This window comes from Antechinus flavipes, chromosome 3 (assembly GCF_016432865.1).
Source record: "Antechinus flavipes isolate AdamAnt ecotype Samford, QLD, Australia chromosome 3, AdamAnt_v2, whole genome shotgun sequence".
In the NCBI taxonomy this organism is placed as follows: Eukaryota; Metazoa; Chordata; class Mammalia; order Dasyuromorphia; family Dasyuridae; genus Antechinus; species Antechinus flavipes.
The window spans coordinates 616,688,811-616,703,017 of record NC_067400.1 but is presented as its reverse complement, the minus strand read 5'-3'; the positions used below and the strand labels follow the sequence as shown (position 1 = coordinate 616,703,017).

Sequence of the window (14,207 nt, the reverse complement as noted above, 5' to 3'; positions counted from 1 at the left end):
GGAAGCGGTGCTGGGATTCTCATCGTACAGACTGGGAAACTGAGGCAGACAGGTTAAGGGACTCACCCTGTGGCTCTGCCAGTAAGTGGCAGAGGATGGGCTCGAACTCGGGTCTTCCCCACTTCGGTAATTCTCTGTCCGCCGGGACCCGCTGCTGCGAGCGTTTATGCAAACGTAAAGCAGCGTGTTACTGCGGAAAGAGCACCAGATGAGAAGAGGAGGATGTGGCCTGAGATCGGGCCTCTGTCCCGTGTTGTGACCACAGGCAAGTCTATAAAAATAAGCGTTTGGTCCGTTCTCAGTTGATGCTTCGTCTTGTCAAGAGCCTTCCAGGGATTAAGATGACTCTTAAGTGCCTGGAGAGGGCGAGACATCCCACTAATCCTCAGCTTATCCTCAGAAGACAGCATGTTAACTCGACCCTTGACTGTTCTGCACCATCAGGGCCCTGGATCTGAAGGTGGAAAGGACCCCAGAGGCTTTCTAGTTAAACTCCATTTTATAAAGGAAACAGGCCCCCCAGGGCTGTCACTCGGGCAGAAAACATCAGAATTGAGATCTGAATTCAGGTTCTCTGACTACAGCCTGTGTTCTTTCCTCTGCTTTTCCTAAAATGTGCCTTCCATTGCAGCGAGAGGACAAATTGAGGTTTGGCCAAAAGTACAGCAGGACACCGCTCTCCTAAAAACAATTTTGTGATTTCACTGATAAGGTGAATTCCTCATGAGAACTGCCTCTTCTAAGCTTAATGGCATCTGCTCTGCAACTAGAAATCTGGAGTTGTCTGAGGGTCATTAGGAGGCTCAAGGCCTCACCCAGAGGGACACAAAGAACTCTTGGGGGGTTTTCGGCTACTAATCACACCACTGATATCTATTCAGTCATATATAGTTTGAGTGTGTGTGTATATACATATAATCACACATGTGTGTATATATATATACACACACACACACATCTCTGTGTATATCTAAAATATGTAAAATTTCCCTTTAAACTGGCCTTGAAGAGTTTCATACTTCCTTATCTTTGCAATAAGATAAAATACCTCTTAAAATACCTCTCTTCTCACCCTCACATCTTAGAATTGCCAATTCCTTCAAAACTCAGTTCAAATGCCACTTCCTACATGAGAACTTTCCTGATCGTCCAACCTCTCTTTGCTATTTGCCTCCCCTGCTTCCCTTGCAATTACCTTGTATTTATTTGGGGATTTAGAGGCAGCTAGGGGGCTTCCGGACAGGTCGAATTTGTGGTCAGGAAAACTGAAGTTTGAATTCTGCTTCTGAGGGCAGCTGTTGGAACCCGGCAAATCCCTTAATATTCCTTGACTTCAGCTTTATCATTGAAACAAAGTGGATAATAGCAGCATCTACCCCTTGAGATTCTGATGAGGATCAAATAAGATATTTGTAGATGACTTTGCACATCTTTAAACACTATATAGATGTTGGCTATTACAGGTAATGTTTATGACGGACTTAGCCCTTCTATTCTAAAGTTATAGCAATATTTTATATTTAGTTTTATGTATGTAGTCATCCCCTAATAGCATGTAAACTCCTTGAATGCAGAGGCTTGCAATTTATGTCTCTATCTCCAGTGTCCATCAACAAGCTGGACAGAGTAGGTGCCCAGTAATTGCTGTTTTGGTTGGCTGACTTGGATGACAAATGCAGGCCAATAAAACCTCAGATCTTTTACAGAGATAGGGATAGAAAATCTAGCCACAGTACTGACTGACATATCATCATCAAAGAGCAATGAGTCATATCTGTTGGGTTCAGGATTTGGAACTTTCTTAGAACCTAAATGTTAGTTGTTTGAACTTGGGAGGGAGGCTCTTAGAAATTAGAAAATGGCTGACTTTTTGTGACCCCATTTGGGGTTTTCTTGGCAGAGATACTGGAATGGTTTGCCATTTCCTTCTCCAATTCATTTTACAGATGAGGAAACTGGAAAAACAGGGTGACGTGATTCACCCAGAATCAGTGTCTGGAGGTCATATTTGAACTCATGAAGATGTGTCTTAATTCCAAGCCTAGTATTCTATGCTGTCTATTTTTTCTTCGAATAATTCAATCCTGTCTTTAATACTTGTTAGTAATATGCCCGTGGAAAAGTATCTTAATTGGAGCCCATTCTTTTTTTTTTTTAAACAGATAGCTGTAGCCCCTAATTCCATGTGGTGTTGTGAGGGTCAGAACCGTTCATGTAAAGCCCCCACTACCTTCAAATGCTATATAATTATCCCTGGTTCTCTGTGCAGTTTTCCCGGATCCCACTAGCTGACCAATGACCTTCCCTTGGGGAGTGCCAGCACAGGATGGTAAGGTCAAAGGACCTTCCTTCCAGTTTCAGCCCTGCTCCCTTATCATCTCTATGACCTTGGACAAGTCACAGATGGCAGAATTTGAAACAAAAAGGTACCTTCAAATCCCCTCATGTTAGAAACAAGAAACTTGGGCATAGAGTCAGTACTCTTCGCCCACAGGGATGTAGGAGAATTGAGCGGAAGAGGCCAGGTACCTCAAATTTCAGTCCAGTGCCTTCTGCTCTGCCATAATGCTAATGTTGCTCCTGAGGCCTGAGCCTTGGGAGCCTCATCTGTAAAGTGAAGGACAGTGGACCAGAAGTCTTCTCAAGGACCAGAAGCCTTCCCAAGGTCCCTCCCAGCTCTGAAGCAAATATCTGCTGATTGTACACAGCCATCCAATTTGTTCAGACTTTTAAGTTGCGTCCCACTCTGTGATCCCATCTGGGGTTATCTTGGCACTTGGTAGTGGTTTGTTATTTCCTTCTCCAGCTCATTTTACACATGAGGAAACTGAGGCAAACAGAGTGAGGTGACTTGCCCAGGGATGCACAACTAGGATGTGTCTGAGTAGATTTTTCACTCAGAAAAGTGAGCCTTTCTGACCTAGCTGCCCCAGTCTATACCTTTCTAATAAATCTTTGACACATAGTTATCAGTTTGGGCATCTTACCTCCAGGGCCTAGCCTGTGAGTACCAGGGCAAACATGTGTCTTATCCGCACAGTCTATCCTCCAGAACCCAGCACAGAGGTCATTTCTCCAGCACGTGCTCAGGACATATATGAATAAATCACTGAAAGTCCCCGATGCACTCAGTAATTCAGGGCCCATTGTGTAAGGGAAAGAGCTAGGTTTGGCAGCAGATGGCCTGGGCGGTTAAAGCCTGGAATTATCCGGACCCCGCGCCACGGCCCTGTTATCTCTCCATGCAGAATGCAGGATTCTATCCCTGTGATGGAGAGGACACACCTGACGAGGCCTCCGAGATTTTCCTAGTCTGGGATACTAAAAGCTCTACCAAAAGATATCTGAAATAGAAGCTTTGGAGCTCCACATTCTAAGACTCTGTTTGTTAAAATGTGGGTTATTGTCGTTAATCTTCCCAAGCCAAAGTGGGCCTCTGGCCACCTCCCCCCTCCCACTCCCTGAACACAGAATAGCCCAGACCCAGGCTTATAAATAGTTGCTTTATAGAAAGGGCCGATTCCCAAACCGGCCAAACTGCCACACATGAGAAGCATTCAGAACCACAAAGATGTAAAAACAAACAAACAAACAAAAAAACCCACCACGAAACAAAACAAAAAAAATTGAGAATGTCCCAGATTGGATTCCCGGCTTCCCCAGGAAACCCAGGAGTCTGTTTTTTTTTTTTTTCTTCTGGGAGCCAAGGAAGCAAAGAGAGGACCAGAGCCCCCCAGAGTTTCCTCTGAGTAGAAATGGGAAACCCCAAAATTCCAATTCAGGGTACCCACCACTCTCAGAAAGGATTCACAGCTTTGGGATTGGGGCTTGCTTTAAATTGTGTGGTGAGGGGTAAATGGATTCAAATCTTTCAAAAAGAACTTTTTTCCCCTCTTCCCTATCCTAGGAAGAGGCAAGGGAAAGATTATGGATGAGACAGATCTGGGAGAGAATGGTGCTAATGTCTCTTCCAGGGACTGGAGAGAAACATCGCTGGGGAGGTTGGGAGGAGCTAGAGGTCCAGTAGAGCCGACATGAGGGACAGTGACGGTAACAAGCAGTCTAGGGGACCAGGGACAGGAGAATCGAGAGAAAAAGGCCTGAGAAATGACAATGAGGACCGGAGGAGATAGACAGATGTGGGTGAGGGGGCGTGGACCAAGCCTCAGGCTACTCTCTGCTGGTAGGGCCCTTGTGGGGAGAGACTGATAAGGGGACAGGCCCCTGGCTCCCACCCCAGCATCATCCCCGTCTGGGGAGTCCAGATCAGAGAAGGAGAGGGGGCTGGGAGGGGCTGAGATGAAGACAACACATTATTCTGAGACGCCCCACTCCATTCCCGGGCCCCAAAACACCCTCAGGGGCCGGAGAAAGACCTCGAGTTGACGGGGTGGAGCTTAAGTGACAAAGAGCCAATGGGCACTCGGGTAGGCTCTTCCATTCCCAGTTTGATCGGCCGCGATGAGTTTTTAGTTTGTGTTGAGCAGGGCAAGCCAAAAAGAAGTCGGGGAGGGGCTGGGAGGGGGGGGGTGGGCGCTCCCTCCCCCTCCCCCCCCTTCACCTGGCGTCCTCCCGGCCGGGCCGGGAGCCCGCCAACGTGTGGCAGGGCAGCACCCAGTTGTTGTCGTGCAGGCCCAGCCTGCAGCCCGGCGTGTCCTTGTCGGGCCGGCGGCAGCACATCCAGTAGGAGCGGCCGTAGGGCAGGTCGTGGTGGTAGGGCTTGGGGTGCCAGCGGCACAGCGACACGTCGCCCTTCTCGTAGCACTTGCGGCACTGCTTGCAGGGGTCGTCCCGGTAGAGCGGGTGGCGGCTCCAGCGGGAGTCCGTGGCCTGCACGCCGAACGTCTCGATGACGCACTTGAAGTAGTGGCAGGTGCACTTGAGCGCGGCCAGGGCGCGCGTGGGCAGGTAGCCGAAGATCTTCACCAGGACGTGGTCGGGCAGCAGCAGCATGTACTGGCGGGGCTCCAGCAGGCGCTGGATCTTGAAGCGGATCTCCAGGAAGTCGTGGGACACGTGGTGGTAGAGGCGGCACAGGGAGGCGTCAGGGGCGGCGGCGGCCGCCTCGGACTCGCTGCCCTCGGGCGTGGGGGCCGCCGGAGCCTCCGGGGCGGCGGGCGCCTCGGGCGCCGGCTCCCCTCGGGCCGGCAGCAGGAAGAGCTGGCCCGGGGGCGGCGGCTCCTCCGGGCTGACGGTCAGACACACCGTCTCCTCTTTCACCGTCTTGGCGCCGTCCTTGCCGAAGAACACGCACTCGTCCACCACGCCCGTGACCACCACGTCCACGTGGAAGCCGGCCGCGCCGGCTCCCCCGCACTCCCGGGCGCCCGCGGGGGGTGGGGGAGGGGCGGGGGGTTTGTCCCCCGCAGCTGCTCGCTCGGGAGGCCCCTCGGGGCGGCCGGCTCCGGCAGCCTCCCCGTCCCCAGCCTCATCCGCCCGGGCCAGCAGGAAGTCCACATTGCTGGGGAGGGCGTCCCGGGACGGGCTGATGAGCTGGTACAAGTCACAGGTGATCTTGTCCTGAGCCCGGCTGCTGGGGCCCGGCCCTCCCGCGTAAGTGCACCCCGGCCGGCCGCCGGAACCCGCCCCCGGTTGGCCGCCTTCGGGGGAGCGGGACTCGCGGCCGCTGGAGATTCGAAAGGCGATGCGCACTTCTCCGGGGCCTCCGTTGCGACCGGCGTCCCCCGGGCGCACCTCCTCCTTACGCGGCCCATCCCGCCGGGCCTCAAAGTGGGCCACGGCCTCGGCCACGCGGCTGCAGTCGCTGCCGGGCCGCCGCTCCCCGCCGGGGCCCTGCGCGCCCTGCTCGGCGGCCGACACGAATACCACAGGGGTGGGGGCACCCGCTCGGGGGTAGCTCTGCAGGGCCAGAGCGGCCCTCTGCTCCACCAGGGCCACCATCTCCGCCACAGAGAGCAGGTCCACGTCCTCTGGGGCGCCGGCGGCTGCCTCGGCAGGGGCAGCCAGCTGCTGGTCCTCCTCTCCGACCACATCAGGCGGTTTCCCAGCGCTGGGCCGAGGTTTGGTGGAATCGAGGCAGCGCCGCCTCCGTTTGGCCTTGGAACTGTCACTGCCCCAGTGGCCCTTGACTTTGCCTGCACTGGCCCGGCTGGCTCCGCCCCCACACTGGTGGGCCACAAAAAAGGCCACCTTCTCCTTGGTGTTGCCCGGCTTGATGACGTACCAGGTGTCCAGCAGGACGCGGCCCTCCTCCCCGGGGGCCGTGGAAAGCAGGGGGGGAGCGGGGGCCGTTGGGGCCGGAGGTGTATTCTCTGATCGGACCAGCCCATCGGCGGGGCCCAGACTGCTACCGTTCCCAGGCTCGGGGCAGGCAGGGGGAGGGGGCGGCTTGCGGGCCGTGGGGGTGGCTGAGCGGGGCTGATTCTGAGAGTAGGTACCGAAGGGCCGAGGGCACCACAGCTGGACTGGAGAGAGGCTGCTGGGGTCCATGGCTGTTGGGCCAGGTGAGGGTCACCACATGCTGAAGACCCGGCGGGTGAAGATGGAGGCGCCCAGAGCCACCTGTGGAGGAAAGACAGAGGGATCTGCTAGCGTCGTGGAAAGGACCTGCCCCTCCCCCTTTAAATTAAGAAACGGCCTCCAAAGTCTCCAAGTTGGATGAACTCCTAAAATAGAACTCCAGAGCCCCGGAGAAGCCCGGCAAGTGGCAGCAGCGGCGCTGGGGAAATTGTATGACACCGAGAGTTGGGGGAGGGGCTTCAAGCTTGCTTATTAGCTGGCCTTGGCCTTCTATGCTTGGGCTTACCCAGTGATTCTTCCTGTAGGATTTCTGGGGGCGGTGTGGGGAGCCCCCAATTTGGGGGGCTGACCAAATGATCCAGGCAGCTGAAGGAACTGCGAATGTTTGAGCTGGAGAAAGAAAGGCTTGGGGGCTTGGGGGAGGGAGGGATGTCTTCAGCTGAGGCTAGGATCAATGGGTGTATGTTGCAAAGAGGCAGCTTTAGGCCAGATAAAAGGAAAAACCCCAAACTGGCCCTAAATGTGATAAATAATTGGATTAGAGACATAAGGCTTTCCCTCTCCCTAGAGATGATTAGAAAGAGGTTGGAGAGAGATGCTAGAGAGGAAATTCAGGTACTGCCCATGTCTGAGATCCCTGGAACCAAAGCCAGGAGGATCATTAGAACGGGCCAGGCTCAAGGATCAGAGACTGGGGCTGGAAGGAAACCTGAGGTACAGCTTGTCCCCACCCCCACCCCTTCTTTTAGAGAGGAAGGGGCTGCTTTGGCCAAGTCACTAAGCAATGGGATCCTTAGGGCTATCCTGCCTCCAAGGCCCCTTCCACTGCATCATGAACCCTTTGTCTCCTCGGTGGCTGCCGCTCCCACCCCCCACCCCCTCTGCTGTAGCCCAGTTTGGCTCGCTGCACCAGCACACTCCTCAAGTAACCCGGCAAGAATTTCCAGCACTGCCCACAGCTATGGATGCCAGGGCCCACTGGTCAGAAGGAACTAGAGGGAGAGCATGCATTTGTCAAGACTCTTGGAGCTAGAAAGGGCCCCAATAAGGAAATGGGATATAACTTCATTCTACTCCTGTGTAGTAGGAGGGGAGAAACGGAGGAGGGAGAGAGCACCCGGCCTGCAGAGCTGTGGTTAATGCCAGCCTGTCCGGCCCCAGGCTGGGTCTTCCCATGGCCATAGCACCTGGAGGGTCACATCTCTTCTTCCTGGTCCCATTTCCTCAGAGCACCCCACATGCCTCCCAACCCCCAAATTTAGGCATCAGATAAACGTAGGAGGCCCAGACTCCTCCCTAATTGTAGACAGATGCTTGGAGGTTTGGCAGAGCAAGGGGAGGTCGTTCTGATGGGGTACAGCTTCTAGGGAAACATAACAGGTTCTCTGAGCTGAGTGCTTCTGTTCTAACCTTCTGTCAATGATTCTAAAGTCTTCAGGCTTTAGAATCTGTTATCCTGAGATCCCTCAACCTTAGAGTGCTATTGTTCTAACAATCTGCGCCTCAATGATTGTAAAGTCTTCTGGCCTTCGGCTGGTTCTACAAACATTACTGATTGTCAGCTAATCTGTTGGTCGGTGACAACCAAGCTCCTGAGACGATAATGAAGAGACCACCCTCCAACCTACCTATAAACCATAAAATTAGCAAACAAGTAACCTAAGCTCTGGTCTAACTTTCTCCTAGAAATCTGTCCTCTTTTTCTTGGTTCCTTGCTACATCCTTTTGGAACTGCTTCAATTGCTGTTACAATTACAATAAATGTCGCCCCTTGACTTGGAGATGAGTTCAAACGACTCCTCTCCACAAGAGTCTGCGACCCCAACCTTTTGGGGTCTCCTTTCTGAACCTCAACAATTCTAGACCGATCCTTCTGTTTACAAATGAACAAACAGTCCCAGAGAGGCAATGAGTTGTACACGGTCACACAGCCAGACAGGGGGGCTCAGGGCGCGGATCTCCGAACGCAGACCCCTCGCCACTGCCTGCAGGAGACCCGCTGGTCCGCAGCCCAGCTCAACTACGGTTCAGAGCGTGCAAAGTCAGAGCGCATGCGCTAAGAGTGGAAGGGAGGCCACGCCCCCTTCCCGCTCTCCAGGAGCCCTGGCTCTCGCCCAGCCAGCGAGTGAAAGGAAGGCGAGAGGGAGGGGGGAAGGAGGGAAGGGTGGAAAGTCGAGCTGTCCCGGGAGCCCGCGCCACCACACACACCCCCGCCCCTTTGTTGACAGACTCGCGCATGACGGTACGGCCCAATGAGAGGCCGCCGTTCGGGGCCATGCCCATATATGGACGGACATCGGCGAAGGGGCGGGGCTGGGAGGTGGAGGGATGCGGGGATGCTGGGGGAGGGGGAGGTGAGCACGAGCTGGCCAGGGAGCGTCCTCCAGTTCCTAAGCCCGCACTCTCCTGCGCGGAGGGAGGGGGATAGAATCCCGTCCTCCGCGGGAATTTCTTATCGAGACTCCCTGAACTCGCCCCTACCTCCACCCCCCTCCTCACCGCGGACCGAGCGGGATTTAAAGTGCCAGGTTCGCACAGAAACAGACACTCGGAAGCAAAGTCAAGTTGGGAAACCCGGCGGGGAGACCGGGGGTCCCACCTGGAGGCCCCAATCTCCTGCGGGGTCTCTCAAAGCTCACCCCAGGGGGTCTGCGCCCGGCGAGAAGCCCCGGGAGGGAGGGGTGGAGCACTGGCGGCAGGGCTACCCCCGGGGATCCCGAACGCCAGCCCTCCACCCCCGGCCGCCCGGCTACCGCCCCCAAAGGCAGAGTCTGAGGAGCCCCGAGTTCAGATGTCACTTCTGGCACGGACTGGCGGATGACTCTAAAATGGGTCCCGATGCCAGGCTCAGGCCAGGGGTGTGCTAGGACCTCCCTCCCCACTTCCAACGTGTTCTCCCAGGAGCTTCCCCGGTATGGAGTCCAGGCTAGTATCACATTGGCTCTGGGCTCTAGATAAGCCCCTTCAGCTCTGAACCTCAGTTTCCCCACCTCTAAAATGGGTATAATAATATCGGGCTGTGTCAGAGAGTGATGGTGAGTCTGATGGGGAAATATCTGTGAAACATTTTGTGTGTGCTGTTTGTTATTATCATTTTAAATGAAATTTTATTGATGTTATCTTTCATGGCCCACAGGATAAAGGTCAAAATCTATTCAAACGTAGTTCGCATGTAAGTGCCTACTATGTGCCCCGTACAATGAATGTCCCTATCTTTTAACTTCTGGGTTTGGCATCCAAGGCTTCTACAATCAAGGCTTAACTTCTCTTTCCAGCCTCAGGCCCATTCCCCAGCCCCTAGCCCAGCCTTAAAGGCCTCTGGGTCAAGCGGTAAGTCCTTCAGGAGACACTCCCCTCCCCTTTTCCCGGAGCTGGAGCCCCCGTCAGTTTCCCCGGCATTCACCGTCTGCTTCTACAGCCTGGGACCCACCCTCAGACTATGAGCTAACCGGGAGTTACAGAGAGAACCCTGCAATTAGAAGCTGCCTACAATGTACAGCCTTCAGCCTCTGTGACTACCGGGTCTTCGTTTTACAGATGAAGAAACTGAGGGCCAGACCAGTGGGACCGCACCGGGGTCAAACAAAAGGATTGTTCTCCTCTCCCTGGGCGCTCACAGAGCAGAGGCCGGGGCCCAGAGCTGGGGGTGGGCCCTTGCCCACGGCTTCCCCGGACAGAGGGCCGAGAGCGCCTTTGTTGCTCGGTCCCCAGATCGCATCTTGACGGGGCTCCTTAGGGACAGGAAAGATGAGAGGCTGCCGCCCAAATACAATGCCCAGGTCTGACGGCAGAAATAAGGAGCCGGGTCAGGCCGGGCTGCCTCTTGCTCCCAGCTCTTTGTCTAGGAATGAGATTCCCTTTGCCCAGCCCCAGCCCCACGCCCTCCTCTTTGGGGACGACTGTAAAATTAAGAGGCTGACCTAGACAGTCTCCAAGAGCCCTCCCGGCTCTGACACTCCGGGTACAATCCTGCTCAGCTGATATTCCAGGTTCTAAAATCCCTTTCCTGTTCCAAAGTCTCTTTCCAGGCTAACATTCCCGGTTCTAAGCTCCCTCCCAGCCTGACATCCGCTGTTCTAAGACTGTTCCCTGCTCTGAGCTCTCTGCAAGCTTCCCAGTGCCCCGTTCCAAGGCTCCTCCTGGATCTGAATCTGTTGTTCGAAGCTCCCTCCCAGCTCTGACATCCCCTGTTCTAAGGGTCCTCCGAGCTCGGATACCTCGCTATCCGTGACTCCCTGAAGTCCCCTGGGCCTGCGGGACCCCGAAAGGATGAATGATCCTGACGGTCAGGCTAGTCCCGAGTCACGGACAGAGTGCCGATGGTCCCTGGGACTTCGGGGCGACGGAGGTTTCTGGGCATCTAGAGACCTCTGGACTTCTACAAACACACCTCCTCTTACGGATGGGGAAACTGAGATCAGGCCCTCCTTGCACAGGCAGGGAAACTGAGGCCGGAGAGCGGCCAGCCGGAGGGAGGCAGGTCTCCCAGGGGGTGTTCCCCCCACAACCCCGCCAGGGTCAGGACCCCGAGCTCCGCGGGGCAGGAAGGAGGCCCCTTCCTCCCACCTGTCTCCCCTCCCCCCAGGTGCCCCGCCCCCCCGGCCCGGTCTTCGCTCGGGGACGTGCCCCGCGCCCGCCCGTGGGCCACCCCTGCCCGCCTCCTCCCATTCCCACCTTAGCCTTACCCGCTCCGGGCGCCTGCAGGTCGCTCCGCGCCAGGGGATCCCCCCACTCACTCACTCCACTCACTCCACTCACTCGCCCTCCTACCTCCACTTCCGGGTTCCCGCCGAGAGGCACGTCGGGAGTTGTAGTTCGGCGTGGGGTCGGAGGGGACGGGAAGGGCGGAGGGGAGAGAGGGACTCCATTTCCCAGAAGGCCACTCTATCGAGAAAACCAGAAATGCTGAGCCGCGGTCTTCTACGGGAATTGTAGTCCCCGGGACGCCATTTTGACCAGCATCTCTTGCTTGGGACTTGGATTTCGAGCTCCACACTAGGAAAAAGGACCAACGCCAATTACAGACGCAAGCACCGAGCGGCCAAACACGCACATTAGTCCAGGTGCTGAATATAAAAAGACAAAAACTGAACAGGACCTGGCTCTAGGGAAATTCCATTCACTCTGTTGACTAGATCTCCCGAAACCACTTCCAGTTCAGTATTCAGGAGCCTAAAATCCAGGGCTCCCGGACTTCCCTGATCACACCTTGCTTTGCTCCCCCTGCTCTGGAATCCAATGACCCAACCTTACACACCACTTTCCACCTCCCTGACTGTCCATCTCAATTGGTTGGTCGGTCGGTGGTTGTCCTTTGTCTAGAAGAGGACCAAAATGACATCACGACGTCAGGGTCCAGTTAGCGTGTGGGATTGTGGCTGATCGGAATATTCTGCCCCATGTCGGACGCGGTACCTATGAACATTTGGGTGGCGTCTCTAACTTGGCGTCTTTTGCTTTTTTTTTTTTTTTAATACCTACATAATATGTATGTGATTTTTAGAGCTGCAAGAGAATTAAAGACTAGTTCATTTAGAACCAAACCGGGGGGAAAGGATTTGTCCAATTTTAAGAACATGGATGCGCTTTATGATTGTAGAAAGTGATGTTAGGGCTTGTAGGAAGAAAGAGGACGATGGCTGAGTGAGAAACTGGGTATTTGAATCTCAGTTCTACTATTTACCATCTGGTATAATCTTGGGTAAATTAGTTCCCATCTCAACTCATATGTCCCTACTTCCAAAATGGATGAGGTAGTAGGCTCTATCATCTCCAAAGTCTCTCCAGCTCTACATCCTGTCGGAAGGGATCTCAGTGCCCTAAACATATTAGCTTCGTGTATGAGAGCCCCAGGCTCATGTTCCGATCCTGACCTCCCTGTCCTTGACTGCTCTGTGAACAAGAGAGGTCAAGCAAGTTACGACCACCAGCACCACCACCACTACCTTGCCCATCATTTTCTCAGCTCCAGAAGGAGAAAGCTCCGAACCCTGAATCCAAGAACCTCGGGAATACTGATGCTTCCATCCCAGTGTTAAATGGTCCAAAATCAGAAATTGATAGGATTTTATTAGCTGAAATGCAGAGCCATAACATGTGCTTTGTCGCTACTTCTTAAGGACTTAGGGGACTTTCCACCTGACTTGCAGGAGGATGCTTCCGTGTAAGCTCTCCCCTTAGAACGGTAGCTCTTTGAAAGGAGGGACTCTTCTAATTGTATCCCCAATGCTTTGCACATAAGTAAACACTGAATATTTCATTCATTTAAAGTCCTTTAATTTAAAGTCGATTTTCTTTGCCGCGGTTTCCCCATCTGCAAAACGAAGGAGACCACCCGTTCCGATTCTGAATTCCGAGCGAGGAGAACAGAGTATCGGGGTCAGCAGGTTCTTGAGTCGGGTTGCTTAACCCATCCCACCCCGCTAACCAAAGAGAAGAAAGCTCTTAAGTCTAAGAACTGGGCGGGGCCAATGTGCACGTTGTCATAACAACTGGGGGAGGCGACAGGAGTATCTTTGGAAGCGGGGGCACGCCTCCTCTCCAACCCCCAGGACTCTGAGACGTCTGATTGGCTCCTGTATTTATAGTTCCTCCTTTTCGAATCTCCCTCCTCCCCCCCTTTTTGGGGCCGCCCCTACCTTGGCTCGTGAGCCCCGGGAACGATGGGGGTCTTTTGGCCCAGCCGCTTTCCCTTTAGGGAAAGGAGTGGCCCTAGGAGTGGGCAGCCCCGTGCTAAATCCTGATCCTCCCCTGGGTCACTGGAGCCAGTCCTTTGTCTCCCCCACCCCCACCCCCATCACTGGACCTCAGTTTCCCCATCTGAGAAATGGAAGTGATAGCAGCAGTGCCTGCTCTTGGGACCTTAGAAGTCATCTAGGCCCACACCCCTCATTTTGAAGGCGGGAAAGCTACCAGGGAATGACCCCCGCGGGGACTGGACCCAGGGCTCCCAGCTCCCCAGCTCAGGTCCCTTGGCACCACGCCACGTGACCTTTCCCACAGGAAGACCCCTCTACGACCTCCATCCACCCAGGGCAGCCCTTTCATTCTTCTGGATGGTTTGCTCCACAAGGGCTGGGCCACGATGGCCTTCTGGGGCTGGGGTGGGGGAGGGAAATGTGGGTAAAATGCTTCATGCCTCAGTTTCCCCACGTGGAAAACGAGGGGACTATGTGGCCGCTAAGCTCTTTTCGCTCGTGATGGAGGCCGGGAGAAAGACGGGAAAGTGAGGGGGTGGGAGCAGTGGGGCGCAGCGGGGTGGAAAGGGGGTGGTGACATGTTCTTTCCGAAGTCCCTCCCCCCGGGACGTTAACAGCTGAAGGTTGACAGTTGACGGTTGACAGTTGATAGTCCGAGGAAGCGCAAATACTGGGAGTCTCGGGGAATTGTTGGGCGGGGGGAGGCGGAGTCTGTAGGGGAAGGGAGGCGGGGCTCCCTAAAAAGCTGGGAAAGCGCCTCGTGACAGTAGGGCGTGGGTCAGATGACTGGAGGCGGAGCATCGCGAGTCAGCTCTGCTCAATGAGAGATCCGAGAGGCTGGAGGACTGCGAGAGGGGCGGAGCCTACCGGGCTTCCGTCCAATCCAGGGCAGAGATTGCGGAGCGCGGGAAAGGCGGGAAGCACGAGGCTTGCTGCAGGGAGATGGGGCGGGGACAAGGAGGTGAGACGGCGCGTGATTGGTCAGCCGGTTAAGCGCGCGGAGTCTGCAGCTGGACTTCAAGTCGGCTG

General features: G+C 54.9%; 1 protein-coding gene across 3 annotated transcripts; it reads right to left on the bottom strand.

Annotated features, from left to right (window-relative positions):
* Positions 1-3,489: 3,489 nt before the first annotated feature.
* On the bottom strand, positions 3,490-11,514 carry FBXO46 (F-box protein 46). 3 transcript variants are annotated; one of them, XM_051989366.1, is made up of 2 exons: positions 11,251-11,514; positions 3,490-6,522 (listed from the first exon to the last, which is right to left on the bottom strand). In XM_051989366.1, exon 2 carries the CDS (start codon positions 6,448-6,450, stop codon positions 4,558-4,560), a length of 1,893 nt encoding a protein of 630 aa, XP_051845326.1. In that variant the 5' UTR covers positions 6,451-6,522; positions 11,251-11,514; the 3' UTR covers positions 3,490-4,557. The 3 variants fall into 3 exon arrangements, with proteins under 3 accessions (XP_051845326.1, XP_051845324.1, XP_051845325.1); XM_051989364.1 differs by having other exon boundaries at positions 11,166-11,262; XM_051989365.1 differs by lacking the exon at positions 11,251-11,514 and adding an exon at positions 10,698-11,137 and having other exon boundaries at positions 3,490-10,261.
* Positions 11,515-14,207: the final 2,693 nt, after the last annotated feature.

Excerpts from the sequence above, each read along its gene's own strand:
- FBXO46 (XM_051989366.1), bottom strand. The coding sequence starts at position 6,450 with ATGGACCCCAGCAGCCTCTCTCCAGTCCAGCTGTGGTGCCCTCGGCCC.